A 25,526-nucleotide genomic window follows, 5' to 3' on the forward strand; every position below is an offset into this window, starting at 1 on the left:
GGGCGTCAGGATACAACTGCACTTGTGCACACGGCCTCTGAAGAGGCGCCCGTTAAAACAAGAGTGGGCTCTGACCCTCCTGAGTTTGTAAGAGGAGGACATGGTGTGGACGGCCCAGAGGAAAGGCTGTGAGAGGCCAGGGACAGGACAGCGTCTGCTGGCCCAGAGGAGGGGCAGGAGGAGCCAGCACCCCCCTCCGGATCTTGTACGTCCAGTGTCCAAGAAACGAGACAATAAATGTCCAGGGTTTAAGCCGTCACCCGAGGTGCTTTCTTACAGCAGCCACAGTGAAGTCACACGGGGTAGCTAGGAAAAGTGCCCCTTCCCATGTGCGCCCCACCCCCCAACCCCAGGCTGGGCAGGGCTTGCTGCTCACGCTCTATGGGAAGCTCGAGGTGGGGTGCAGAGGTGGAAATGGAGCCCTGCAGGAATGCCACCCAGAGCTAGACCCAGGGATCCCGGGGGAGTGGAGGCTGACGTCAGGGACAGTGGGGCAGGGGCAGAGAAGGCCCAGGTCATCCCGCATGGAGTTTGACCTGGACTGGGCTGGAGGAGACCCCGCAAGGCAGCTTGGGGTTGGGAGTTCAGAAGGCCTCGGAGGAGGGATGTGTGGCCTCACTGCTGTGGGAGGGGGTGCCTGGCCCCGGCTGCACTCCTGGGCAGAGAAGCCACAGGACCCAAGGGTGCAGGGGGCCACTTTAGGCTGGCTGGGGACAGAGGCGGTGGCAGGCTAGGAATCCCAGGGTTCCCTGGGCTTTGAGAACCTTGGCCCCCATCACAATGGGCTGAGGTTCTGGGGACAATCTGAGCTGCGATTCTGCTGAGCAGAAGCGGCACTGGAAGGCAGAGCCCCTCCGGCCACCATGAGGATGCGGAGTGAGGGGGACATGGACGAGCAGATCCAGGAGCTGAAGACCATTACTCGGCTCCAGGGTGAGCCACCCCTGCGGTTACTGGTGGCTGACCCTCAACGTGCTCAGGGGCTCTGGGGTGCAGGACTCTCCTAGCAGGGACAGACAGCCCAGGGCCAACAGGCTAGTGGACCCCATCGTCCACCCCACAACCAGAGCTGGCAGAAGGCACCAAAGGGGCCTGCCAGCAGGGGGCAGGGGTGGGGCGAGGAGAACCTGGGGGTCTTCACGGAGGTTTGAATGCATTGTGGACCCCAAAGCCAGAGGGAGCAGGAGGAGACCCAGCTACCTCCGTGGGCCAGCGGGTCTGGGAGGGAACACGGGGCGTCCCCACCACTCAGCACAGCCACCCAGACCAGCATTGCTGAGCAGTGGGGGCCGAAGCCCCGACAGCAGGCGGTGTGGGGGTTAGCAGCAGGGCAGTGGAGGCTCCCCAGCTCCTACATCCTGGGAGGCCAGGCCCTGGGCCCTCACCCTGGCCACCCTGACCCTGGCATGCCTACAGAGCAATGCCGGACGCTGCAGACCCAGGCCGTGAAGGAGAAGACGGCCAAAAACAAGGCGACACAGGCGCTGTTGCGCAGCAACATCCGTCAGGGGGCCCAGGACTGGGCTTCTGGGAAGAAGGTGGACAGCCCCGCCCCTCCCTGCTGCCTGGGGGTGTGGGTGGGGCGGGCACGGGCTGAAACAGACACACCGCTGGACGGCAGGGGGCCCTTCTGCTCCTCTCCCCACTCACTTCTGTAGCTGGCGCATCTGGGGAGGGACTCAGGGGGACCTGCTCTGGGCCCGTCACTCCAGCGAGTCCGGTGGGCAGCGTCCTTGACCAGATCACCTCTCCCGGGCCATCCAGGAGCCGCAGGGGCCCCTCAGGCTCCCTGGCCTTGTAGAAGAGAGCCGGCCCTCCACTCCGGACCCCCATGGCATCTGAGCTGGGTTGGCCTGGGTGGGGGCCTGTAGTGCTCTGCCCCCTGGGGTCTTGCCGCTGCGCTGCCACGGGCAGAAGCAGCCCTGGGAGAATGCCTGGCGGGGCTGGCGGCAGGGAACGCAAAGAAGCCCGCCAGCTCAGCTGCCGCTGCCCCACAGGACGACCAGCGGTCCATCTCCAAGGCCTGCGGGAAGGACGTGCCCATGAGGCTGGCGCACTGCCGCTGCACCATGGAGGTACGGCAGCAGGAGGCACCCCACCCCCCACTAAACGCTTCGCAGCCGGTCGGGGGCAGAACGAGTTTCCCACCGCAGGGGCCCTCCCTGCCCACCCGCCGCTGCAGGCAGGCACACGATCCCCTGCATGCCATACCCTCCCTGACCCAGGTGGCGCGGGAGAAGCTGCGCAAGTACGTCTTCGACCGAGTGAACGTGCACAACGCGCTGATCCATCTGGCGCGGCGGCGTGGACAGCAGCTGGAGAGCATGCAGCTGGAGCTGGCCAGCCTGCAGAACCAGCCGACGGCCACCAAGGAAGAGCTGCGCCTACTGCAGGTGGCGGGGCAGCGGGGCGGGGCCTCACGAGGGACGGGGCGGGGCGCCGGGGGGTCGGAGGTGGGACTCCCGGGGTAGGGCACGGCAGCGGTGGAGCCTCTTGGTCTGGGAAGGGGGACGGGACGGGGCGGGGCTACGTGGGGAGGCGGGGCCAAATGAATGAGACCCCACCAGGGCAGTTCTCCTCCCTTCCAGGGGGCCAGGCTCTCATTGTGCCCTTGGGCAGCCCCCAGGTCATCCGCCAGCTGGAGAACAACATCGAAAAGACCATGATCAAGATCACCACGAGCCAGAACATCCACTTGCTGTACGTGGACCTGCTGGACTATCTGAAGAAAGTGAGCCCCCTCACCCAAGCCCAGGGAGCCCAGCTGGGTGGGAGGGGCCAGGGGTCTGCAGGCGTCCCCAGCTAGTGCAAAGGGCTGGGGTCTCGGTGGGTGTGGAATCCCCACCCCGGGGTAGGGCCGCCCCCAGGCCTGCAGCCTTCCTGGCCGAGCATCCTGAGGACTGAACCCTGCTTTGGGGCCCTCTGAGCAGCAGTACCAGCACCTAAGAAACATTCCTTCAAGGCCTTGCCATTGCTATTCAAAGAAGGCATCTCGAGGGATCTGTCAGAAGGGTGTGCATTTGCTTGCATGTACTGGGCGGTGAGTGTGATTCTTACTCACGGCCTGGTCTCTGAGGGCAAGCAAAAGCCCTTCGCGCCCCCTGGAAGTCCTCCAAGATACAGGGCGCCTTGCCTCCAAGCAAGCCAGCGGCCTCAGCTTGCTGCCCACCAAGTCTCAGCCGGACGCCCTGCTCCCCATGGAGGCGGCCAGGAGGAAGCCCCCGGGGGCTCTGAGCCCGTACTGAGGCAAGATCTCGTCACAGGGTGCTCCTCCCGGCTCCCCGGCACAGAGCACGGGTGTCTGCCTCAGGCCAGGTGGACGGTAGAGGGCAGATGGGAGGACAGGGAGATGGGTTCCAGGTGGCCCAGGGACAGCTTGACAGGAGGGGAAGGTAGAGTGAGGGAACCCCTCAATCTTCCTCATCCTGAGGCTGGGAAAAGGGGAGCCCTGGAAGGGGACAGGTGCCCTTGTGGCTTGGAAGGAGGGTGAGGTGGGGCCGGTGGGCACAACCCCCCATCCTGACCACAGCCCCCAGAGCCAGGCAGCAGAGCTTCGTGCTCCACCTTGTCCCCCAGGCTCCAGACCCTTGGAGGCACCTGGAGGCCCTGCACACCTTTCCGCCCAGGGCCCAGCTCCCCCTCCACTGGGGCCCAGTGTGCCCCCTAGGGGCACCTCCTCATCTTTGCAGAATGTACACATTTTTAAAAAATAGCACCAGTGGTCACTTGTATTCTTTTTTAAAAAAGATTTTATTTATTTATCTTTAGAGAGTAAGGGAAGGAGAGAAATATCAATGTATGGTTGCTTCTCATGCATCCCCTGCTGGGAACTGGCCTGCAACGAAGGCATGTGCCCTGACTGGGAATCGAACCTCGATCCTGTGGTTCGCAGGCCCGCGCTCAATCCACTGAGCCACACCAGCCAGGACCACTTGTAATCTTTTTTAAAGATTTTATTTATTTTGTAGAGAGAGGGGAAGGGAGGGAGGGAGAGAGAGGGAAACATCAGTGTGTGGTTGCCTCTCACACGCCCCCTACTGGGGCCCTGGCCCACAACCCAGGCATGTGCCCTGACAGGGAATCAAACTGGCGACCCTTTGGTTTGCAGACCGGCACTCAGTCCACTGAGCCACACCAGCCAGGGCTCACCTGCATTTTTAAAAAACAATGAAGATGCTACATTATAGTTATTAATGAGAAAATGTGAGGAGCCGAGGTATCCTGGCCCTGTGCTAAGCACCTCATGGTACCTTCTCTGTAGACAGCACCCTTCTGGAAAAGCCACGATCACCTTCATACAGATGGGGACACTCAGAGAGGTTAAGTGTCTCTCTCAAGGTCCCACACCAGCTGGCCAGGGTGGCCTTGACCTTGAGCCCCGAGTCTCTGACCCCAAACCCTCTGGTTCACTTCACAAAGCAGCCACTCCCAAGCAGTGGGTCTCCCTGGGTGTCAGCGTCACACAGTAGGAGGACACCCCATCTCAACCTGGCTGAAGTGTGGCTGGGCTGTCCAGCCCAGGGTAGTAGGAGAGCCCCCCAGGGAGATACTGTGCACCCCTCCCAAAACACTTCCTTTCACCTGCTGTGTGCCCAGCAGGGGGCTGGGGCCACAGGCCACCGTGCTCAGCAAGCTCACAGACAAGGGCTGGGCGCAGGCTTGGTCTACCCTGCAGGGTCCACAGGGACGCTGGGCGGGGCTGGGGAGTGGCTGCGGACCGGGGTCAGTGTGCAGCGGCCCAAGGCCCTGGGCCGCCAGGCTCTGGGTCCAGCAGGCTCTGGGTCCACCCGTGCTGCCCCTCCTGTCCGTGTTCAGGAGCTGGCGGGATGCCCCACAGAGCTGGACAAGCTGCAGAGCCTCGTGGCTGAGTACTGCTCCGAACTGTCGGACATGACTATCATGTCCCAGGACGCCATGATGATCACGGACGAGGTCAAGGTGAGCTCGGGTCCCCAGGCTGGGGCCGTGCAGGGCTCTCCGTTGGACCTGGCTGGCTCAGGGTCCAACAGGCCACCCCCATGCCCACCCCGCCTGGAATCGCTGGAGTCTAGCAGCGCCTCACTGTGGGCAGAGCCTGACGAGGCAGGAAGCCACGGGCAGACAGAGGAGGGAGAGGACTGGCCTGGGCTTGGCAGAACCACCCCCTCTCCTAGTCTGTGCCAGGACCCCCAAGGCCGTCCTCATGAAGGGGCAGTATGAGGGGCAGCTGCTCACCCAGCTGTCCCTGTCACACAGCCTCTGGCCAGTGCAGCAGAGACCCAGGCACCATGGGTGCTGACCTCCCAGGGCAGTGGTGGTGAGGGGGCTCTGGAGTCAGGGCCGACTGGGCCGGGGACGTGATGAGCCCACAGGAGGCGCCAAGCTGCAGAGGAACTAGCCTGAGAGCAGTTGCGCCAGCTACGGGCAGCTGGGACTCGGGTGTCCGTTCCCATCTCACCTGGAGCCCGGGGCGGACACGGTGCAGGTGTGATCAGATTTGAGTCTCACAGCTGGTGAGTTCTGGCTGCAGAGACTGGGGCCAGAGCAGGGGGGGGAGGGCTCAGCAGGGGCTGAGAGGCCTTCGACGGTTCCCCCGGGAAGGTGGCACCAAGCTGCATGTGAGTAGTGAGGGGCAGAGCGGCCGCCAGGCGGCGTCAGCGGGTGTGGATGGACACACCTGCTCATGGCATTAGCCAGGGGAGCAGGACAGGGAGAGCCCAGGTTTGGGGGAAGACGATGAGTCGTTTTTAGACATGCGGAATCCACTTTAGTGAGCTCCGAGTGGGGCAGGTCAGGAGGCAGCGGGGAGCCCCTGAGTGGTGGCAGCACCAGGGTGACTGGGGCGGAGGAGGGAAGGCACCGCCCGGAGGAGGGGACGGCAGAAAGCCAGAGGATGGGGAGAGCGGCAGGCACTGTGTGGCAGGAAGAAGTCCTGGCGGGCGGCCTGAAAGGCTGTTCCCGAATCTAGGAAGTGGGGACTGAAGGGACCGCTGGGTTTAGCACATGGGAGGCCTTATTGAGACAGACCCCCGCCACCACCGTGTCCTCAGATGAACATGAGACAAGGGGAGGAGACCTTCATCGAGGAGCGCCGGGCGCGGGAGAACAGGCTGAACCAGCAGAAGAAGCTGATTGAGAAGATCCACACCAAGGAGACCAGTGAGAAATACCGCTGGGTGAGCACCCAGGACCCCTGCGGCTAGAGGACGGGCACAGGGGCCGCCCCCCAGCCCCGGGTGCTGCTGACCTGCCTCCCCAACCAGGGCCGCAGGGACTTGGACTTCCCCTCCAATCTCATGGGAATGGAGACCCTGAAAGGTAAGCACTCCGCTCCCTGCCCGTCCCCAGCTCAGGCCCCCAGAAGCCAGCCCTGGCTTGACCTGCCCAGTCAGGCCCCCCGCCCGAGGCCAGGCGTGACCCGAGTGAGGGAAACGAGCCTCTGCAGAGGCCGAGCACCTGGCTGCCGGCTTCAAGGCTCCAGCTTTGGGCTGGTGGCCACGTGTGGCCGAACCCTTGCTTTCTCCCCTGGGCTCTGTGCCGCCTCTGAGAAATCCCGGGAGCCCCACCCGTCCTCCTCTGGATGGGCTGCCCTGACGGCCCTGCCCCGCGACGGGCTGCTGAGGAAGGGAGCAGGTTAAGGTGCAGGTGCCTGCGATTTGGACTCCGCTCTCGGGTGGCCTTCCCTGACGGGGGGGGGGGCGGGGGCGTGGCGTGGCGCCCACCCCGCACACCGGCCTCCTCCCTCTACTCCGCTCAGTGAAGAAAAGAGAGGCCTCCGTGGCCAACATCGAATACCAGACGAACACGACCGCTATGGTGGAGAAAATCAAGACGGCTGTGCGGTGCTCTCACCTCTGGGTACTGCCCCCTGGCCCTCCGGGGCACTGGGGGAAGGGCGGGTGCCCCCCCCCCGACACTGAACTGGATCTGGCTCCACAAGCACCTTTTGAATGAAAAGTACACAGTGCTGTGGCCCCCTCAGCTCAGAGTAGAGGGCCCCCCGGGCACAGCTGGCACACCCCGGCACAGTCCAGGGGATGGGCAGAGCCACAGAATCTGAGGACCCAAAGGCCTAGGGTGTGGCCTCCAGCCCCAGCCCCTTCGCATTACAATGAGTGGCGGCCTCTCCACCGCCCCCCCCCCTTTATTTGAATCCAATCTGGGCTTGTTATTAGTGACCCTTGTGTTCTGATCCACATCCCTGGCACAAGCTTGTCCACCCTTAGACAAGCACCTGGAAGCTACACGTCTCTTAGTGGTTGTCTCAGGTGTCTGCCCTCTGCTTGTCATGAGGGTTTCATGCAGTGACACCCAGGAAGCGCTTCGCCGACGCCCCCCCCCATGCCCTAGTGCCCAGCTGCCCTGGACATCACCATGGACCACCGGGAAGGCCCCGGAAGGAGGCGGTTCTGTGAGTCCTGCCCAGCTGGCCCACACCAGCTTCTCTCCGCTCGTGCCGCCAGGACATCACAGGCCAGTTCCTGGCGCAGAGGACCACGGAGGACAGCCTGGAGCTGCAGATGGAAGACTGTGAGGCGAGGCGGACTCAGCTGGGAGCCCTGATGAGGAGGCTGGAGACAGAGGAGGCGCTGCTCAAGTTCCGCCAGGCGCCCAGCTCCACCAGGTACCCAGGGGCCCTGCCTTCCCGCCCCCGCCCCGGCCCCCCGGGGCCGCACCCCAGGCTCTGAGCCCAGTACAGGCACCGCCAACCACCTGCTTGTGCTCTGCAGAGGAGCCAGGGACCCAGCCCTCAGGCCTGTGCCACCCTTCTTCCTGCCGTCCTCAACAGCTTTGAGTCCGTCCTGAGGACGCTGAGGGACACGCTGAGGGAGGAGGAACAGCGGCTGCAGCTGGCCCACAGGAACATGACCAAGAGCCAGAAGCTGCTGCTGACCATCCAGACGGGCATCGACAACCTGTACATCCGGCTCATTGGCATCGCCCCGCCCCCAGCCCAGGTAGAGGGATGGGGGGCGGGCGGAGTGGGGAGGAGCTGTGTGCCCCCTGAGGGAGCCTGGGAGGGGCCCCAAAGGAGCAGAGTGCCTCCTCCTGGTCTGCAGAAAGAAGTGGCACCCTTGGACAACCTGGATGTGCATGGCAAGCTGGCGTACTGCGAGAGGAAGCTGCTTTACCTGGCCAACAGAGTGCGGACCCTGTCCATGACCGAGGAGGTAGCCCTGTGGCCTTGGGGGGCGGGGCAGGCTGAAAGTACCTGTGCCCTTGGAGTTGACAGTCCCCTGTGCTCTGCAGATCAACACGAAGGTGAGGGATGCCCTGGAGTCCTCGACTCTGAAGGAGAAGCAGAACACCAGGATCAGCTTTGAGGACCTGGAGGAGGATATGATAGGTACAGGCACAGTGGGGGCTGGGGGGGTCAGGCTGCCCAGCACAGGGACAGGATGGGGGTGGATGGCCGGGCCGAGCTGTGCAGGGGCAGAGGCTGGGCAGCAGGCTGCTTGCTCCATCCGACCAGAGCAGCCACGAGGCACAGGGAAGGAGAGGGTGTGTCAGGGACTTAGTGAGGATAAGAGAATTCGTCACAGGTCCTGACACGGGGAGCACTGGTGCCCGTCAGGAGGCACAGAGGAGCCCTTCCTCAGGTGTCTGTGGGAATGGCAGGCTCGACAGTTTAAGATCAGCACCTCCAGGGGGCTGGGAACCCGGGGGTTGTGCCCAGGTATCTGGTCCCTGGACTGGGGTCAGTTGGGCTGGGGAATGGTGGCTTGCTGTGAGATTTTGTGAAGGGGTGAGGGGCTGCGCATTGGTCAGTTTGCAAGAGAGACGCCCCCAGGGCAAGCCTTCGCCCCTAACAACTAGGTAGCCCTGGGGTGCAGTTCCTCCCCCCCCTCCGTCTGTAAGACCCCAAATGTTAGGGGACCAGGAACATAGAAAATGTGGTCCGCACGTGGGTGAAGGTGGCCGGCAAGTCCAGGGGCTAAAGCCCGGCTCCCCGCCACTCCCTCCCCAGAAACCTTCCACTTCGCCGATGTGGACCACAGCTACGTCCCCTCGCGGGCCGAGATCAAGGGGCAGGCCCAGCGCGTGATCGAGGGAAAACTCAAAGTGGCCAAGAAGAAGAAGTGACCTGGAGCGGGACCCTGCCTGCCCCCGTGCCCAGGCAGCCGTTTTGTTACAGAAATAAACATTTTGCCATAATTGGGAAGGGTTGGAAGAGCCTGAGTAGGCGAACCTGGGTGGGGGGAGCGCAGATATGGGGACCACGTTGGGAAGACTGCGGGAAGTGTGGTGTTGGGTGTGGATGCGCGGCCCCAGAATCCACGCGAGAGAGTAAGAAAAGGGGCCTCAGGGCAGATGTGGCCGAAGTGTTGGTTTAGGCTGAAACCCGGGGGACCCCCCACCACCCGCCGGCCGCGCCCACGCACACCGCCGCACTCCCGTGGTCCTCGCGGTGCCCCGTAGCCGCGCGCCCTACCCACGCGCATGCGCGCCGCCGCACTCCCTTGGCCCTCGAGGCGCCCCGTAGCCGCGCGTCCCGCTGAGCGGGCGCCAACATGGCAGCGCTGGCGGGCGGAGGGTGGCTGTGCGGGGGGCCGAGAGTCCCAGAGCGGAGCCGCTGCGGCTGAGCCCCCGGGAGACCTCCGAAGCAGGTGCCCGGCCGCCGGGACGCGGGGCATGGTGCGATCCGCGCCTCGCCGCCGCCGCCGCCGCCGCCGCTGAGCTCGCGAGCCGCGCCGAGCTCGGACACGGAAGCGGGAAGATGTTTTCCGCGCTTAAGAAGCTGGTGGGGTCGGAGCAGACTTCGGGCCGCGAGAAGAACATCCCCGCCGGGCTGCAGTCCATGAACCAGGCGCTGCAGAGGCGCTTCGCCAAGGGAGTGCAGTACAACAGTGAGTGGGCGCGGGGGCGTGGGAAGTGGGGTGCCCTGGCCGCGGCCCCTGGGACTCGGCAGAAACCGGCCCGGGAAGCGCTGAGGAGACTGTCGCGCCTCGGGCCCCTCGCCGTTTGCGAGGTGATCGTGGCAGACCCTGTTCGTATGTTTTAGGGTGTGCCGGCGCGTCGCGGGTGCCTTAGAGCATTCCTTTGGCGCCGTGGGGTGGGCGGGCGGGTCCTCCCCTCCAACCAGGCAGCCTCCAACCGTGCCCTCCGACCGTCCCCTGCGACCGGGTAGGAAACCTGTGTTTGGTTCGCACAGTGAAATTGGCCCAGGCGGTCCCCGTTCCCTGTGCGCTCTGCGGCGCCGCGATGGGTCCAGGTGACCTCGTCCAAGAGGGATTCTTACATAACGTGGGAAGAGCTCTGCGGACTGGGACACTTTGAAAGGGGTGACGAGCTCTCCATCCGTGATCTGGGGTCACCTGCGGAGGGGCGGCGAAATCCTGCTGGCTTGAGTAGGGCGCGCTCTGGGGTCTTTGAAGATGTAATATTAGCGACGCCACACATTCTTGCCCACCCCCTTTTTAAAAGGAAGCATTTGTAAGAGACATAGTTGGAAAAGCTCTGGAGGGCACAGACTGTCACTTGTCTGTACCAGACCGCCCATTCCCTGCGGGAAGGAGCCCTTGACGGGTGCTCTGGAGCGCCGGACGTTTCCAGTTCTCTTATAAATTATGTAGACGTCAGAGCTCCCATATGCTGTCTTCCTGACCTCTTTGAAGTTTTTCCATCTCGCTGGCCCTTTCTTAGCAATATTTAAAGGCTGTCTATGTTCTCTGCGTTTACGTGGTTCCCTGTCGAGTATTTTCATAGGTGCTCCGAGATTTGGGCCTTTCTCCCCCCTTGCTCCTTGAAGGGGAGCCTTCCAGGCTGTGGTGACGCACTGTGGTGACAGTGCGCTGGCTTGAGAAACTGACTGGAGAGGCTTCCGTGCAGGTTTGAGACAGTGGTTGCTGACGTGTCCCACTCACACCGTGCTCGTGGTTCTCTAAGGCAGGGAGAAGAGAGTAAGTCCCAGTGTGTGCTTCACAGAGCTTTAAAATCTGAGCTTGCATTCTTTATTTAATTTTATTACTTACAGTATGATTTTAAGTGTATTTGCAGTCCATTGGAAATTTGACCTGGAAACATTCACCTTCCAGAAAGCTTTCCCTGATGGCCCCGCCCCCTAGTGGGGGGGTGTGGAGTTGTCGGGAGAAGAAACCCCACCCTCAGGTAGTGGGGGGCCGGGTTTGGCCCCCCTACCACCAAATGAAAGGTGGTGACATTGGGCGAAGTTCGGGTGTGGGCCTGAGGTGCAGCCGAGAGGCAGGTGGTCCCGGCCCCCCCGAACAACGAGCAGTTTCCAAGCCTCCTGCTCTCCGTCACTAGTCGGCAGGATAGAGGGTCTCTGCTTTCTGTCTCCCGAGATCCCTGACTTAGAGCAACAAGCCAGCAATGTGGCAGTCGCAGACTCGGGACTTGTGTTGGTGAGGTCGACTTCCAGGTGCACATCTCTCACAGAATGCTGTCCTCCTGGGGCGTGGCGGTCAGTCACTCTGCTCTGCGTTGCAGTGGCAATGAGAAGTGACCCCTGGCACACAGGCCCAGCGTCACATCGGAACCCACACCTGGACGAGACACTGGACCCTCTGTAGCCCAGAATCCATTTGCTTGTCGAGTGGCAGGAAGAACGTGACCTGAATCGGGCCACCTTTCGGTGGCAGCGGGACACAGTCTGTCAGCCGTGTCGGGACTGTGCCTTACAGCAAAGCCACGGATGGAGGGCAGCCTGAGTTCCGGCCCCGGGGCACACAGGGCAAGAATCCGAACATGGGCTAGAACTCCTCCTCACTGGAACCCTGTTGGACGGTTGACGCGGGGCGAGAGGGCTTTTTCCTTGGGAGGGAAACAGCCGCGTTGGGCGAATGAGTCGAGCTGTCCCAGTGCGGTCAACTTGCAGGTCACCAAGCCTTTGCTGCCCCCGACATGCCACGTGTCCCTTGTGGGTGTCCCTTCTCCAGCATCCATTCATTCAGCACATGTGTGCGGTGTTCCTCTTTGAAAACCCAGCTGTCCCTCTGCCTCGTGGCGCTGGCGTTCCAGTGGGGGGTGGAGGACACGGAGCACAGGGCATGAGTGTGGGGCCTGTCTGAAAGGGTGGAGGCTGCAGAACCAGAGGGAGCCTGGGCAGTGTCAGGAGAGGTGATCAGAGCAGCCTGGTGGGGCAGGAGGCAGGGAGGGTGGGACGGGGGTGGTGCAGAAGGTGTGTCCTGGGCCCTGTGGGTCGCAGGGCCAGGCCCGGTGCAGTGAGGGCTGGAGAGAAGCGCAAGAGGCCCAGGCCTGCAGCCTCCACCCCCAGGCACTTTGGGGACCAGAGCCATGAAAGGCTCTGAGTGGAGAAACCACCACTGTGTTCGCAGTGGGCTGTCCGGGAGCAGGGAACCCACTGGGAACCTGCCATCGTGATCCGTGTGCAGTGATGGCCGTATAGCAAAAGGGCCTTGGGAGTGTTTGAACCCAAGTCCCCCGCAGAAGGGACTGTACGTCTGCCTCTCAGATGGCCTGTGTGCTCTTTCATTCTGTGTGGAAGATGGTGATTTTCACTGTGAGGGAGTGGGGGGCGGTGTCCATGAATCAGCACTGAGTCTGGGTCCGAGCAGTCAGGGGCCGGCAGCAGAGCCCCACCCTCCACATCCCGTCTTCACCAAGGGGAGCTGCGGCGGAAAACCTGCTGTCTGTCCATCTGGGAACCAGCTAGTTCACCACGTGCTGCCTTTTTTTGGGGGGGGGTAAAGATTTTATTTATTTATTTTTTAGAGAGAGGGGAAGGGAGGGAGAAAGAGGGAGACAAACATCAACGTGTGGTTGCCTCTCACACACCCCCCACTGGGGACCTGGCCCGCAACCCAGGCATGTGCCCTGACTGGGAATTGAACCGGCGACCTTTGGTTCAAAGTTCAGTGCTCAATCCTCAGCCACATGAGCCAGGGTGCCACATGCTTCTTAAGTAAAGGGCTGTTCCTCCCACTTTGGGGTGAACTTAAAGGTTTTCCAGGTGAATTTCACTCAGCTTATTTGAGCCAATGCCTCGGATTCTGAGATTGATTTGACTTTGTTAAGAGTAAGCATTAGTTACTTTTATTTAACAAATGAAACCAGATAATTTTATTTATTCCCAACATTCTAGGATTTCTTTTAATTAACTTTTAAAATGAGTAAAGATCAAACTTTAAAATGATTTCACTTTGGGACAAAGTAAAACTTCACATTCTCCAGAGCTGGAAGAGGGTACAGAACAAACGTTTTTGAATTGCCGAGGAGAAAGAGGAGGGGACTTGGAGACCACACGAGCCCGTGGACAGGCAGGCCCGTGTGGAGGACAGCCTGTCAGGCAACCGGCGCCTGGCTGGTCGTCAGCGTGGACAGGTCAGTGCGGTGCAGTGAGTCCACTGACGCAGGGCGCGTGGCGGGAGCTGAGCGGTGTTCTGGGTAGGTGTCCAGCGGGAAGGCCGGCTAGGACGGGAGGAGGCCTCTCTGAAGAGAAGACCGGGGGTCCTCCCGTCATTAGTGGGGCACGTGAGACTGTGAGGTGTCTGTTCTGTACCATATGCAGCTGGACATGTCGCCGGACGTTTTCAGAAGCAAAAAGAAAGATGAGGAAGCAACCAGAGTAAGAAGACGGCCCCCAGAGGGACAGGCAGGGGGGCAGGGGTGACACGGGCAGCCTCAGGGACAGTCCTGTCCACCTGGCACTCCACACCACGCAAGCCATGGTTTAGCAGCAACGAGGATTAGGCTGGTTCAGTCCACAATGGATGCCCTACTGTGCGCAGAGCAGCCCTGGTAGCCCCAGGGCAGGAGTGTGCTGGAATGTGGGCGTGCAGGGGAATTCCCAGCGTGTGGTGGTTCCAGTGCTGCCAGTGATGGCGAACGTGGGGACGCAGACACAGAAACTGAAGTCCCAGAAGTGAGCACGTTGTCCAGGGTGCAGCTGGGCAGACGGAGGCACTTGAAGGCCCTTGTGTCATTTAAGAGGAAGACAAAGACATTTACTCTGGACTTGATGAGAGCAAACGTGAATGTTGAAAACATAAACGTTACCGTTCAAAGAATAGAAACATAGCAGGCAAGTAGAGGAGTCAACGCCCGCACAGCCCTGACCTCGCTGCCCCGTGGACTGAGTGTTGTCCCGCTCAGCAGAAGGTCGCTGGTTTGATTCCAGATCCCGGCATGTGTCTGGGTAGCAGCTTCAGCCCCCACCTGGGGCGTGTGAGAGGCAGTGATCAATGTTTCTCAGCCCCTTCCCCTCCCCCAAAATAAACAAACAAAATCTTAAAAACAAAAGCCCCTGCACCACGTGGTGGAAGGCGGTGCTGCTCCCAGGCTGGTCCTCGCATGCTCCACCTGCCCTGAACACACAGAGCGGAGGGAAGTAGGCTGTGAGTGAGCCGTGGGGATCTGGGAAACTGGCTCCCCTGGACCCTGAGCCCGTGAGCCCTGCTGGAGTCCGGCTGGGAGAGACGCTTTCCTATGAGTCGGGAGTCTGGGCCGGCACCGCTGGGTCCGCCCACAAGGGGTGCCTCCCAGGTCCTGCACTACAGACGGGGCGCGGCGCGGCAGAAGCCCGGCCACCCGGGAGCCCTGGCTGTGCCCTAAGTGGGCCGTGGGCCCTCGTGCCCGCTGGCTCCTCCCTGCTTGACAGCCACGCAAGCCAGGGTCTGGGCAGAAGAGCGTGCACCTGTGGGTGAGACTCCGTGGGCTGGGGGTCGACGCTGGTCTGGTTTTTTTTACCTGACCTGCCCTCTCCCCCGCCCCCGCCAGTGAAGATAGTGATCCGGGGGGACAGGAACACGGGCAAGACGGCGTTGTGGCACCGGCTGCAGGGCAAGAAGTTCGTGGAGGAGTACATCCCCACACAGGAGATCCAGGTCACCAGCATCCACTGGAGCTACAAGGGTGAGGCCAGCAGGCACGCAGGGCGAGGCGGCGGCTGCCACTCGCAGGGTGGGGTTTCCCCCTGCCCTTCCTTGGCTGTGGGCCCTCGAAGATGCCTTGCTTGGCCTGGCGCCATCATGGAGACCATGCATTTGTGGGAGCCCCTGGGAGCCCCGTGACCTCGGGCTATCATGGCTTTCCCTGAAGTCACTTTTGGGGTGCCCTGAAGTCCCCAGCTAGAGAACCGGGCAAGGCAGCTTGGCGAGGGCGGCGTCCTGGGGAGCAGCCCCCACTGCACTGCAGGCCTTTGCCTCAGGCTTTGTGAGTCCCTGTCAAAGCCCCGTGTGCGGGGCCTGGGCAGGAGCCGGGTGCCAGCCTTCCTGCTTTCTTGCTTTAGCCACTGACGACATCGTGAAAGTCGAGGTCTGGGATGTGGTGGACAAAGGTAAGCTGCGCTGCCCTCAAACAGCAGAGCCCTCGGCCCCCATCCTTTGCCCGGGACCCCTGGGTGTCCTTGTCTGTCATGGGTCCCTGTCAGCCTTGGCGGCAGCTCTGCCCACCATGCAGGGGTGACCATCAGCATCTCGTTGTGGGAGCCCGGGCTGTGGGAGGGCTGGCCACAGCCGTTGTCCATCTGGGGCCTGGGCAGAGGGCGCCCCCCTGCGGGGGGGGGGCAGGGCGGGGCCGAGGCCGTCACACAGCGCTCTCACCCACTGGGCCCCGCCCAGTGCAGGGTGGGGAGGGCCCTCTCTCTGCCGCCGAAGCTCATCCCGTTGGATGGGCCGGGAGGCGGTGGAGGGGCTCAGGGAGAAGCTGGGGACAGGCAGATGCTGGTTTTTTGATGAATGAACCCCAGTTTGTTTTGGGAGGTGGTTTGTTTGCTTGTTCGTTTTGCTGGGCCAACTGTTCTGAGCCCGGGGGACCCTGGGGTTCCTGGATGACGGTTGTCCCTTCTCAGTTAGAAGTGCCTCCTCTGTGTGTGTTTGGGGAGGCTCCTGGTTACTCAGGGTCACCAGTGCTCAGCCTGAGCTTGGGCCTCTGTGAGCTTGGGGGCTGGGCTGGGCTGGGCTGGCCAGTGCTGCTCAGCTGTGCCCTCTCCGGGCTACAGCCTGGTTGGTCCTGGAAGGAAGCGCCACATTTGAAGCTGAGCCTGGGGGGACACCGGGGCACCCTCTGCGCCCCAGGGCCTGCCCTGTGCCTTCAAGGAAGCCCAGCTATTGGCAGCCTGCTGGGCTCTTTCTCTGGGTTGGGGCGGAGCTGGGCCAGCCAGAGCCCCCAGGGAGCCTTGCTGGGGTCCCGGCTTCATGGCGGGGCCGCTGCAAGTACCAGCCGAGTGGAGGCTCCACTCCCGGGGTCTCCAGTGCGACCATTGCCCACTGCTGGTGAGGCTGGTGTGTGCGGGGGATGGGACGTGAAGAGGAAGGCTGCTCCTGTCTCTGGCCCTCCTTGGGCCCTGCGAATCCACCTGGTCACTTTTGTGTCTTTTAATAAGGAAAATGCAAAAAGCGAGGCGACGGCTTAAAGATGGAGAACGACCCCCAGGAGGTAGGCGGGGCCCTGCCTCTGGGGCCAGTGGGGGTGGTGCCCAGTTACCTGCTTTCCAGGGCCCTCTGCCTGCCCGTCCCAGCTGCCCTCAGGACCGTGTACTGCCACGGCCACCTCGGGGTGGCTGGGCCTGCCAGAGCTGGCGCCGTGCCAGACCTGATGCGGAATTGGAGGGCCCTGCAGGGACTTGGGTGAGCTGGCTGGAGTGGGTATTCCTGTCACAGAGGCCTCAGGTCCTAAAAGCATGGGACACGCCTTCCTGCCGTGGCCCTGGCTCCTGTGGGTGTGGCTCCCGGGGCTTGACTTGCGTGTCTTTCTGAAACGGAAGCAGCCGCCGTCTCTGCAGAGGGTGGACGTCTGCGTCAGGCTTCGCCAGGGCCTGCAGGGCCCCCCCTGTGGGGGCCGCCCGCTGCACCACCTACACCGGTCTCCCCCATCCCAGGCGGAGTCTGAGATGGCCCTGGATGCTGAGTTCCTGGACGTGTACAAGAATTGCCACGGGGTGGTCATGATGTTCGACATCACCAAGCAGTGGTAAGGGCGTGGGCGCCCCCTCCCCAGGGGCGCCGCCTTCACCCCAGGCAGCAGCCGTGGGCAGTGCAGCCACACAGAGCCCGGCCAAGACCCCTCTGGGCATCCGTGCGTGTGGACATGGGCCAGGTGGGGGCGTCCACGGCTGTGCATGGAGGCAGGCTGGCTCTGGGTGGGGGCCGGTGGGCCTTCCACAGCCCCAGTCTTTCCTGAAAAGACTCCAAAATTGGGTGGGATCAGTGGTGCTTTTGTTGGGGGCACCAAGGAACCCCCCCCAAGTTCTTGGACCTGTGCCGGGATGATGTACAGCCGAGACCCCTCTCAGCGGGAGGCTCCAGAGCAGGCTCAGCAAGCAGGGGCGGGGGGGCGCAGGGCCACCTGCCAGGGCCTCCGCTGGAGCCACGCGGCGCACCCCAGGGCCGAGCCCTGAGCAGGTTGTGTGCGTGGTGCCCGCTGCACTGTCCACTGTTTGTCCTGGCTTTTTTTTGTCACTCTTCCTCTGGTTACCGTGTGACTACCGTGTCAGGTGGGACAGCCATCAGCCCCACGGGAGCTGAGGGCCCTGGGCCAGGGGCCATGTGGACCCCCCACGTCACCAAAGGGCCAAGCCCCGAGTCAGCGAAGGGACGCCCTGGGCAGCCCCGGGGGCCCAGAGAGCTGCAGGAAGGCTGTGGGAGGGCGGCCGACAGTGGGCAAAGCTGAGGGGGTTGTGGGTCGCAGAGGTGCGGAGCCACAGAAGGCAGGGCAGCAGGCGATGAGTGGGGGCGCGGATCCAGGACACTCGGGGCACTCAGGTGGGCCTTCCCTCACACGCCCCCAAAGGACCTTCACCTACATTCTGCGGGAGCTGCCCAAGGTGCCACCCCACGTGCCGGTGTGCGTGCTGGGGAACTACCGAGACATGGGCGAGCACCGCGTGGTCCTGCCAGACGACGTGCGCGGCCTCGTCGATGGCCTGGACAGGTGGGTGCTGTTGGGGCGTTGGGGCCCCGGGGCAGCTGGGCCCCCCAGCCGGGCCGCGCAGTCTCACTCTGTCCTCTCGGGAGCAGGCCACCGGGCTCCTCCTACCTCCGCTACGCCGAGTCCTCCATGAAGAACAGCTTCGGCCTGAAGTATCTTCACAAGTTCTTTAACATCCCGTTCCTGCAGCTCCAGGTGAGCCCTGGCCCGCACCCCCTCCAGGCACAGCGGGCCGTCTGCTGCGGCTGCTGCTCAGGCACAAGGTGGGGCTGCTCCCGATCCCCCCAGCGCCCTTGGTGGAGAGCTTGGAGTGCCCCAGCGGGCCTGCCGCGTCCCCGCCCCTCTGCGGGGCGGGCCTGGGACCCTGGTCTTTGTGAGCCCAGTGCAACGGCAAGCGCACATGGGCGCCTGGACCAGAGGGGCTGCGGCGCCCCCTTAGCCTGGGCGCCGGCCCCTGCGAGGTGCTTCTGTGGCCCCTGTGCCTGTCCCTCTTCACTGCAGACACCCCAGATGCTCCACCTCCCCTGACTGCCAGGGCGGGAACCGTCGTCCTCACCTGGGACCAAGCCTGTCCACAGTCTCTGGGGGGCAGGGCCTGAAGGCGCGCAGCCCCTCCTGCTGGGCAAGCACAGCGCCAGGCCTGGCCCGCTGGCCCGGGGAAGGTTCCGCCGGTGGCGGCTGCTGTGTGCAGAAGGCGGGGCTCTGATGCCAGAGGGTGTGTCTCCCCCACTCCCCCCACCACACACAGGAGCTTTTCGGCCAGTGTGGGGCGTCCTGCATCTCAGGGGCACCTTGTGTAGACAGGGGTTTACCCCTGTCACTGACGTCATCATGGCCCACCGAGCACCTTAGGAGCTGTGCTGGCCATCAGGGTGAAGTCATGAGCTGCCAGGTGTCCGTGCCCAGTGCTCAGCCGCAGCACTTGACCCGTCGCTGGTGGGGCGGGGCACACGTGGCCGGAGGTGGGGCGGTCACCGCAGCAGCGTGTCCTCAGGCGTCTGCTCCTTCCTGCAGCGGGAGACGCTGCTGCGGCAGCTGGAGACCAACCGGCTGGACATGGATGCCACGCTGGAGGAGCTGTCGGTGCAGCAGGAGACCGAGGACCAGAACTACGGCATGTATGTCCCTGGGGCTGGGGGCGCTGCAGGTGGGCCAGGGCCCTGCGCCTGGGCCTGTCCAGGCACAACAGTGCGCAAGTGCCCCCGTGCCAGCTGCGCCGTCAGCCTGGGTGCCTTGTGTGTGTCGTCTCCTCCAGAAAGTGGTGGGCTCAGAGAGAGGCACACATAGGCCTCGAAGGGCGGGATGGGGCCGGCCCTGCTGGGCCCGGGGCCTGCGGCCTTGTCTGTCCCTAGACCAGGCCTCTCTGTGATTCACATCAACCATGAAATACTTAGAGTAGAGCAAGCACTGGTCTAGAACGAGTGGATTGCACGTTAAGTGGAACCCACCTGGCCTTGGGAAGAGAGCTGCCTGCCTCTGCCGGGTGCTCCGAAGGGTGGGAGTTCGGGTGCCCTGAGGCCCTGCCACCCCGCCCACCAGGCTTGTTGGGGCTGGGCCCTTTTGCTTGTCTTGACAAGACCCATGGTGGCTCGGAGCCGGTGGGCATAAATGGGGACCTGTCAGCTCACCAGAGGTAGCTGCTCAGCTGCCCTCCCAGATGGCCACCTGGCTATGGGGACTCAGGCCCACAGGCGGGGCATCTGCTGGCGCTGCACCTGCCTCTGCCTTGACCAGCCTCGCCTGTTGGCCGCCTGGCATATGGTGCCAGGTGCTGCTGATTGGGCCACGTGCCGCTGAGGCCCCAGGGAGACCTGCCCCCTTCCCTGACATTTTCTGGCTGAGGCCACCATCCCTGTTGGGAGCTCGGTTTCCCGGATGGAGGTGGCATAAGCCAGCTCTTCAGAGAGCACCTTGGCCTTGGGAGGGCTCCCAAGTGGGGAGGGGCCTTCCAGTCCTGAGGGGTGCAGGGTGGGGTTGCCCACCCACAGGAGATGGGGGTGGCTGAGGATGGGCCTAGAGAATGGGTTTCCCTCCCAGTGTGCACCAGACGCCAACATCCAAGTCCCACCTCCAGGCAGGGAGGCTCGTCCTGACACCTGCTTGCTGCCCCCAGGGCTCTGGCCCCCCAGCAGAGACCAGCCGTGTGCAGATTCACTCCCATAGCGCACAGCAGTCCTGGGCCGGAGGCGGCAGGGCTACATCTGAGGTTCCGAGCTGCCACTGCCTGGGGGACCCTGTTTCCTGAGGCCAGCCCTGTGGCCTGCATGCAGGGTGGAGGGCACGTCAGCCTGGCCCTTCTCCTGGGTCCCTCTCCCCCAGGGGTGCTTTGCTTAATGCCAGGGGCCATGTAGGCTGCTGAGTCTGAGGACAGGGACACAGTGTCCCCGCCAGTGAGAGGAAGACAGAGGGGGGCTGGTTTCTCATCCCGCCCTGTGTGCCCCCAGCTTCCTCGAGGTGATGGAGGTGCGGAGCCGCGGCCACTCGTCCCCACCGGTGGCCAATGGGCAGAGCCTGTCCTCTGGCTCCCAGTCACCGGGGGTGCCCCCGAGTGCCCAGTCTACGGGGAGCTGCAGCCCCAGCACCCCGCAGCCCACCCCTTCAGCCTGCCCCTCCCCGTCACCCCCCTCGGAAGCCCCGCTACCCCTGGCGCACCCTGCGGCCCCCGCCCTGGCCCCAAGACGCAGCATCATCTCCCGGCTGTTCGGGACTGCGCCCGCTCCTGAGGGGGCCCCTGCTCCCCCAGGTAGGACCCAGGTGGCACCTCAGGAGGTGTGGGTGGCCGGGTTGTGATGGCACCCTCTGCCAGGCCCTGTGAGCCCCCCTTTCCTACTTCTGGGTGAGTAGCTTGTCGGCCCAGTCACATACCAACCCCCGCTTGCGTCCCGTCCCTGCGGGCACAGATCCAGTCCCAGCCACAGAGGCTCCAGTGAAAGTTCGGGACGTGGAGGAGTTTGTTCCTGCAGACAGCCTGGACCACAGCTTCCTGGACGATGTAGCACCCCCGAGGGATGACAGGAGAGTCGAGGCTGAGGTCCCTCCAGATAGTGACAGGTCAGGGTGGCACCAGGCCTTGGCACCCTTGGCACTCAGTCCCGCCCGCATGCTACCTGCTGGTGCTCAGCCCAAGACAGGGTCCACACCAGGCGTCTCCTGTGTCACCACATCCCTCTAAAGATGTAGACGGGAGAACGAAGCCAGCAGCATGCTCCTGCCTGAGTGCCTGAGCCCAGCTGTGAGCCCCACCCCTCACCCCACACTCTGAGGGAGACAGCAGGCCCTGTTTTAGCCTCCCGCCCCTCCTCTCAGGCCCCCCATCCGTCCCCACGGGGAGCAGCCCCAGTAGGTGCCCCAGCTGCTGGCTGCCAGAGGGTTCTGGGGGCCAGGGGCCGAGTTCTCCTGTGACCTCTGGCCCCCCTGTCCCTCCTTGGCAGTGATGGGGAGGCCCCACGAGGGAACCCGATGGTGGCAGCTTTCCAGGATGACGTGGACCTCGAAGATAAGCCACCCAGCAGGCCCCAGGGCCTGGTCCCCAGGGAGGCTGCGGCCCCGACCGCAGCCCCCGTCTCCCAGAAGTGCTCCGAGCCAGGGACCGAACAGTATGTGGGGTTGTGGAGCAGGCACTCGGGGGGCGGGGGGGGGGCAGGCACAGGCCCCGAACCACCTCCCCCTCTGGTAGGTCCTCTGCAAAGGCCCCTCGGCCACACAGGCACATGGCCCCCAGGGCCCCCGCCGAGGGCTCTGCTCTCGGGCCCCAGGACAGGAAGGGGGAAGAACGCGCAGCATCGTCAGAGAGTGACCCCGAGGGGCCCATCGCTGCCCAGATGCTGTCCTTCGTCATGGATGACCCCGACTTCGAGAGCGACCTGGACGTACCCCCGAGAGTGGTAAGGAGCCCCGAGGCCGTGTCAGGGATGGGAAAGGCAGGAAAGGCTGGGAGCGCCGGGGGGCCTGGGCAACATCACCCTGAAGCCAGAGCCCTTGGTCAGCCTGCGCATTCCCCCAGCCTGGGCCTGTCTGCCCCTCACCGTGTCACCACAGTGACAACACAGGGGCTTCAGCATCCTGGCTGCCACCTGGACATTGCCGTCCCCCTGACCCTGCGTCAAGTATGGCCCCACAAGGGGGCTTGTCACCTGCCTGGGAAGTGGCAGAGCCTAACCACAGGGGTGATGAGGCAGCGTCCCTGGCCTACTTCTCCAGGACGAGTTCCCTGTGCGAGAGGACCCCTCCGACGAAACAGATGAGGACACTGGCCCTGCACCACTGCCCCAGCCCCCCAAGCCCCGCATCCCGTCCCTCAGGGTGAAGGACGATGTGGATCTCTTTGGCTTGGGGCCGGAGGAGACGGGCCACAAGGCGAGCAGTGGTGAAGGTAGCTGGAGGCCTGGGACGTGGTCCTTTCCCCGGGGCAGCGCCACTAGGAGGCACATTTCTGTCCCTTCTCACCCTGGGTGTCCTCAGAGCAACAAGGTCAACCCTGCGGGGCCCTGCCAGCCAGCTGTGTGTTCCTGGAGAGCTGCACCTGCTCCCCACCCAGCCCTGGCTGGGCTCCATCTGGGCTCCAGTGCCTTGGGGCTGGGGGCTGGCCGGGTGTCCACCCAGAAGGCAGAGAACCCACACGCACCCCAAGTCCAGCCCTCCACGCACATGCTGGTGTGGCCTTCAGACCTGATGAGTCTCCACAGCTCCCCGCCCTTGCCCTTCACCAGGGACTGTGTGAGCCCAGCTCTGCCCCAAGGCGCAGTGTCAGCTGGTCCTGGGGAGGGGGAGGCAAGGACCTCCAGGCTTGGGGGCCGGGGGCGTGGAGCTGGGCCTGTTACTGAGCCACTGGGGCATCAGGTGCCGTGGTGGAGGCTGGGGGCGGGTGGGGGGAGGGGCAGCTTCTATGGTGGTGGCCGAGCTGATGTGTCCCCTCTGTGCAGATAAGCCTTCATCCAAGGAGAAGAAGAAGAAGAAAAGCCGAGAGGTACGCCGCCTCCGCACAGGGGCCGGGTGGTGCTGGGGCTCGGTCCCAGTGACCCGCTGACGCTAGCCACACCCACAGGAGGACAAGACTGCGAAGAAGAAGAGCAAACACAAGAAGGGCAAGGACAAGGAGGAGCCCCGTGAGGACCGGCGCCGGCGGCGGCGCGAGAGGACAGCGGTGGACGAGCTGGAGGCCTTCCTGGGCGGCGGGGCCCCGGGCGGCCGCCACCGCGGGGGCGGGGACTACGAGGAGCTCTAGGCTAGCCGCCCTGTCAGGCTTGCCCACTCCGGGCAGTGCTGCCCCGCAGCTTCTCAGGGAGGGACTAAGGCCCCCGCGCCGGCCAGGCTGTTTACAGAGGCGGGAGCGCCATGGTCGCCACCCAGCCCCTGCTTGCCCGGACCTTGCATGCCGCCCAGCTTCCCGCGGGCGCCACAGCTGCAGGCCCTGCGCCCGGCGTTACGCCTGCGCCCGTGCGCCTCCGTCTGGGGCCAGGGTGTCTTCACCCGGTTCCCTCAGTTCCTTTTTCTCCTTCCACACTTGTCTCCGACCATAAAGCTCTCTTGTCTTACCGTGTGTCTGTGTGCTGCTTCCTGCTGCTCGGCTCCCAGGGCGGCCTGCGGGCCCCTTTGCCCCCGTCTCCCTGGGCTCCCTGCTGTTGGGCCAGAGCCTTTGTTCTCAGGAGGGCAGCTTCCCCTGGGGTGGGAGGACTTCCCACGAGAGCCACGTGCAGTCCAGGCTGGGCGAGCATGGTCGCTGTCCTGCATGTCTGCCCCAGGCCCCTAGGCTGGGGCTGGACAGTTGCACCCAGGAATACATGGGGAGTGGCCAGTTCTCTGAGGGCAGGTGTGTCCCTGTTCTGCTGGCTTCCGTACTCGCCTCGACAACCTCCCTGTCCCCTCCAGGAGTCTCTCCTCTGGCCCTGATGCTAGAGCTGCCCCTCCTGGTGGGCAGGCGGAACACCTGGTGGGAGGGCGGTGGCTGGGTGCCCTCCCTTTCCTCAATTCCTGCTTCTGAACCTGCGGTTGGAGTGGGGGGCTGTGGGCCAGCAGTCACAAGGCAGGCACCAGCTGATAGGTAGGGACTCCCCTTGGCCCACAGCCTGTGAGGCAGACCATCCCTGTGAAGCCTGTAAACCTGCCCAGGGCCGGCATCTCAGAAACAGACCCATGATGGGGCAGGTCCCCACCCTTTGGAGCCAAGGGTGTGTGTCATCCGCACCTGCGCCCAGCTGGAACGTTCCCTGGCAGCGCACTGTGCTGGGGGGGGCCTGCCACCTGCCCACCTGTCCAGGGCTGGGAGCCCCACCTCCCTGACACCAGATGCTGGGTGGGGTGGGGGCCGCCAGCCGAGAATCTCGGGGAAAGGCTTCAGGCCCAGGTCCAGCCTGGGGACCATATGGCCCCAGGTACCTGCAGAGAGCTTGGCGCCTCAGTGCTGCAGCACAGAGCCAGCAGGGCGAGTGGAGGGCAGTCCATCTGCTCGTGCCCGGGCCCAGCCTCCCCGCCCTCCCACCGTGTGAATTCCGGGAGATGTCCACAACCCCGGCCAGGGTGGGGGGCTCCTCCAGATGGCCAGCTGCCCAGTGAGAGCCGGCAGAACTGGAAGGTCCCCTGGTTAGACCTCTGGCTTGGGTTAGACCTCTGACCTCTGGCCACCCTTATGGGTGCCCAACTGGCGCCTCCTTCGGCCCCAAGCCCAGCACCAGTGCGGAGCCAGCGGGCCACGTGAGTCCTGGGTCCCAGGCGCGGCCCCTTTAAGTGCAGCTCCGCCGGCTGCCACCTGGGGCAGCACTGAGCGTACGGACAGCCTCCGCTCCGCTGCCTCGAAGCTTCTGCCGGTGCCGGGGACGCGGCGCCGATGCGGCGGGGACGTGAGGGTGCGGGGGCTGGTGGGCGGGCTTGGGCCTGCGCAGCGCATCCGGCTCGGCGGGGGAGCAGCGATCAGGTAAGGGGTCGGAAGCTGCTGCCCCATACGCTGCCTCTGGTGGGGCACCCGCAAGGATGGGGTCCCGCCCCCGGCCATCCTGCGAGGGCGCCCGGGGACTGGGGACTGGGGGCCATGGTCTGCCGTGGGAAGGCCTACCCCGAAGCTCATTAGGCCTAGGACCCACGCGGGGCGATCACCCTGCCCCATAGGGTGGGTGTCGTTCTCACCGTAGCCGGGCAAGGCCAGGCTATCACCTCCCTGGGGCGGAGCCTCACCCAGTCTTACGGCCCCGATTCCGGCCTGGCTTTTCAGCAAGGGGCGGGGGGGGGGGGGTCCTACTACCCAGGGATAGAGTTGGGGTGGACAGCAGGCTTGGATGGGGGCAAGCCCTGGACCTTGGTGATGCTGACCCAGAAGAGACGCCCTGCTGGCCAGCAGCCCTTTGCACACCTGGGACACAGGGTCTACCGACCAGAAGTCCTGATAGAAGGCCCCTTTCCCCAGCTCCCCCAGGGGCACACTCCCCAGGCTGTGTGAGGGGCTGCGGCCCTCTTAGAGACTTGTGAGCCCCTCCCCCCACCAGCCTGTCGGGCCCTGGCGCCACAGAGGGGCTGATGGCCTAAGTCTGAATATGAGCCCAGTACAGGAGGGTGGACCCCAACCCAGCCGCATCGCGGGGGCGTGGAACCTTGGGTTTCCATGGAAACTTCCTGAGATGCTGTGGGGGGTGCCTCTCCTGAGAAAGGGGGTGGAGTCCAACCCATCCACCACCCTGCCTCCCTTCAGACAGCTGGCCTCCTGGCCAGGT

At 64.0% G+C, this 25,526-nt stretch overlaps 2 protein-coding genes across 3 annotated transcripts; both read left to right on the plus strand.

The window, feature by feature from the left end:
- The first annotated feature begins 609 nt into the window (after positions 1-609).
- On the plus strand, positions 610-9,127 carry CCDC183 (coiled-coil domain containing 183). The gene is made up of 14 exons (XM_037037006.1): positions 610-933; positions 1,417-1,538; positions 1,998-2,075; positions 2,226-2,393; positions 2,627-2,731; positions 4,816-4,938; positions 6,030-6,155; positions 6,243-6,297; positions 6,737-6,837; positions 7,443-7,603; positions 7,769-7,937; positions 8,040-8,150; positions 8,230-8,326; positions 8,948-9,127. The coding sequence occupies exons 1-14, from the start codon at positions 864-866 to the stop codon at positions 9,061-9,063; spliced, it is 1,602 nt and encodes a 533-aa protein (XP_036892901.1). The 5' UTR covers positions 610-863; the 3' UTR covers positions 9,064-9,127.
- Positions 9,128-9,449: 322 nt separating this feature from the next.
- RABL6 (RAB, member RAS oncogene family like 6) lies at positions 9,450-23,363 on the plus strand. 2 transcript variants are annotated; one of them, XM_037037002.1, is made up of 15 exons: positions 9,450-9,827; positions 14,677-14,811; positions 15,188-15,235; positions 16,283-16,335; positions 16,778-16,869; positions 17,689-17,829; positions 17,916-18,021; positions 18,841-18,944; positions 20,271-20,569; positions 20,727-20,877; positions 21,258-21,422; positions 21,503-21,710; positions 22,027-22,198; positions 22,749-22,792; positions 22,871-23,363. In XM_037037002.1, exons 1-15 carry the CDS (start codon positions 9,698-9,700, stop codon positions 23,048-23,050), a joined length of 2,028 nt encoding a protein of 675 aa, XP_036892897.1. In that variant the 5' UTR covers positions 9,450-9,697; the 3' UTR covers positions 23,051-23,363. The 2 variants fall into 2 exon arrangements, with proteins under 2 accessions (XP_036892897.1, XP_036892898.1); XM_037037003.1 differs by lacking the exons at positions 14,677-14,811; positions 15,188-15,235; positions 16,283-16,335 and having other exon boundaries at positions 9,749-9,827.
- The last annotated feature ends 2,163 nt before the right edge of the window (positions 23,364-25,526 follow it).

Source organism: Sturnira hondurensis, unplaced genomic scaffold (genome assembly GCF_014824575.4).
Source record: "Sturnira hondurensis isolate 20B ecotype Veracruz unplaced genomic scaffold, ASM1482457v3 Scaffold0022908, whole genome shotgun sequence".
NCBI classification, from domain to species: Eukaryota; Metazoa; Chordata; class Mammalia; order Chiroptera; family Phyllostomidae; genus Sturnira; species Sturnira hondurensis.

Excerpts from the sequence above, each read along its gene's own strand:
- CCDC183 (XM_037037006.1), top strand. The coding sequence starts at position 864 with ATGAGGATGCGGAGTGAGGGGGACATGGACGAGCAGATCCAGGAGCTG. Across the intron at positions 2,394-2,626 it reads AAGAGCTGCGCCTACTGCAG|GTCATCCGCCAGCTGGAGAA; the intron begins GTGGCGGGGCAG and ends GGCAGCCCCCAG. Across the intron at positions 6,838-7,442 it reads TGCGGTGCTCTCACCTCTGG|GACATCACAGGCCAGTTCCT; the intron begins GTACTGCCCCCT and ends TCGTGCCGCCAG.
- RABL6 (XM_037037002.1), top strand. The coding sequence starts at position 9,698 with ATGTTTTCCGCGCTTAAGAAGCTGGTGGGGTCGGAGCAGACTTCGGGC. Across the intron at positions 14,812-15,187 it reads CATCCACTGGAGCTACAAGG|CCACTGACGACATCGTGAAA; the intron begins GTGAGGCCAGCA and ends TTCTTGCTTTAG. Across the intron at positions 20,570-20,726 it reads GGGGGCCCCTGCTCCCCCAG|ATCCAGTCCCAGCCACAGAG; the intron begins GTAGGACCCAGG and ends CTGCGGGCACAG.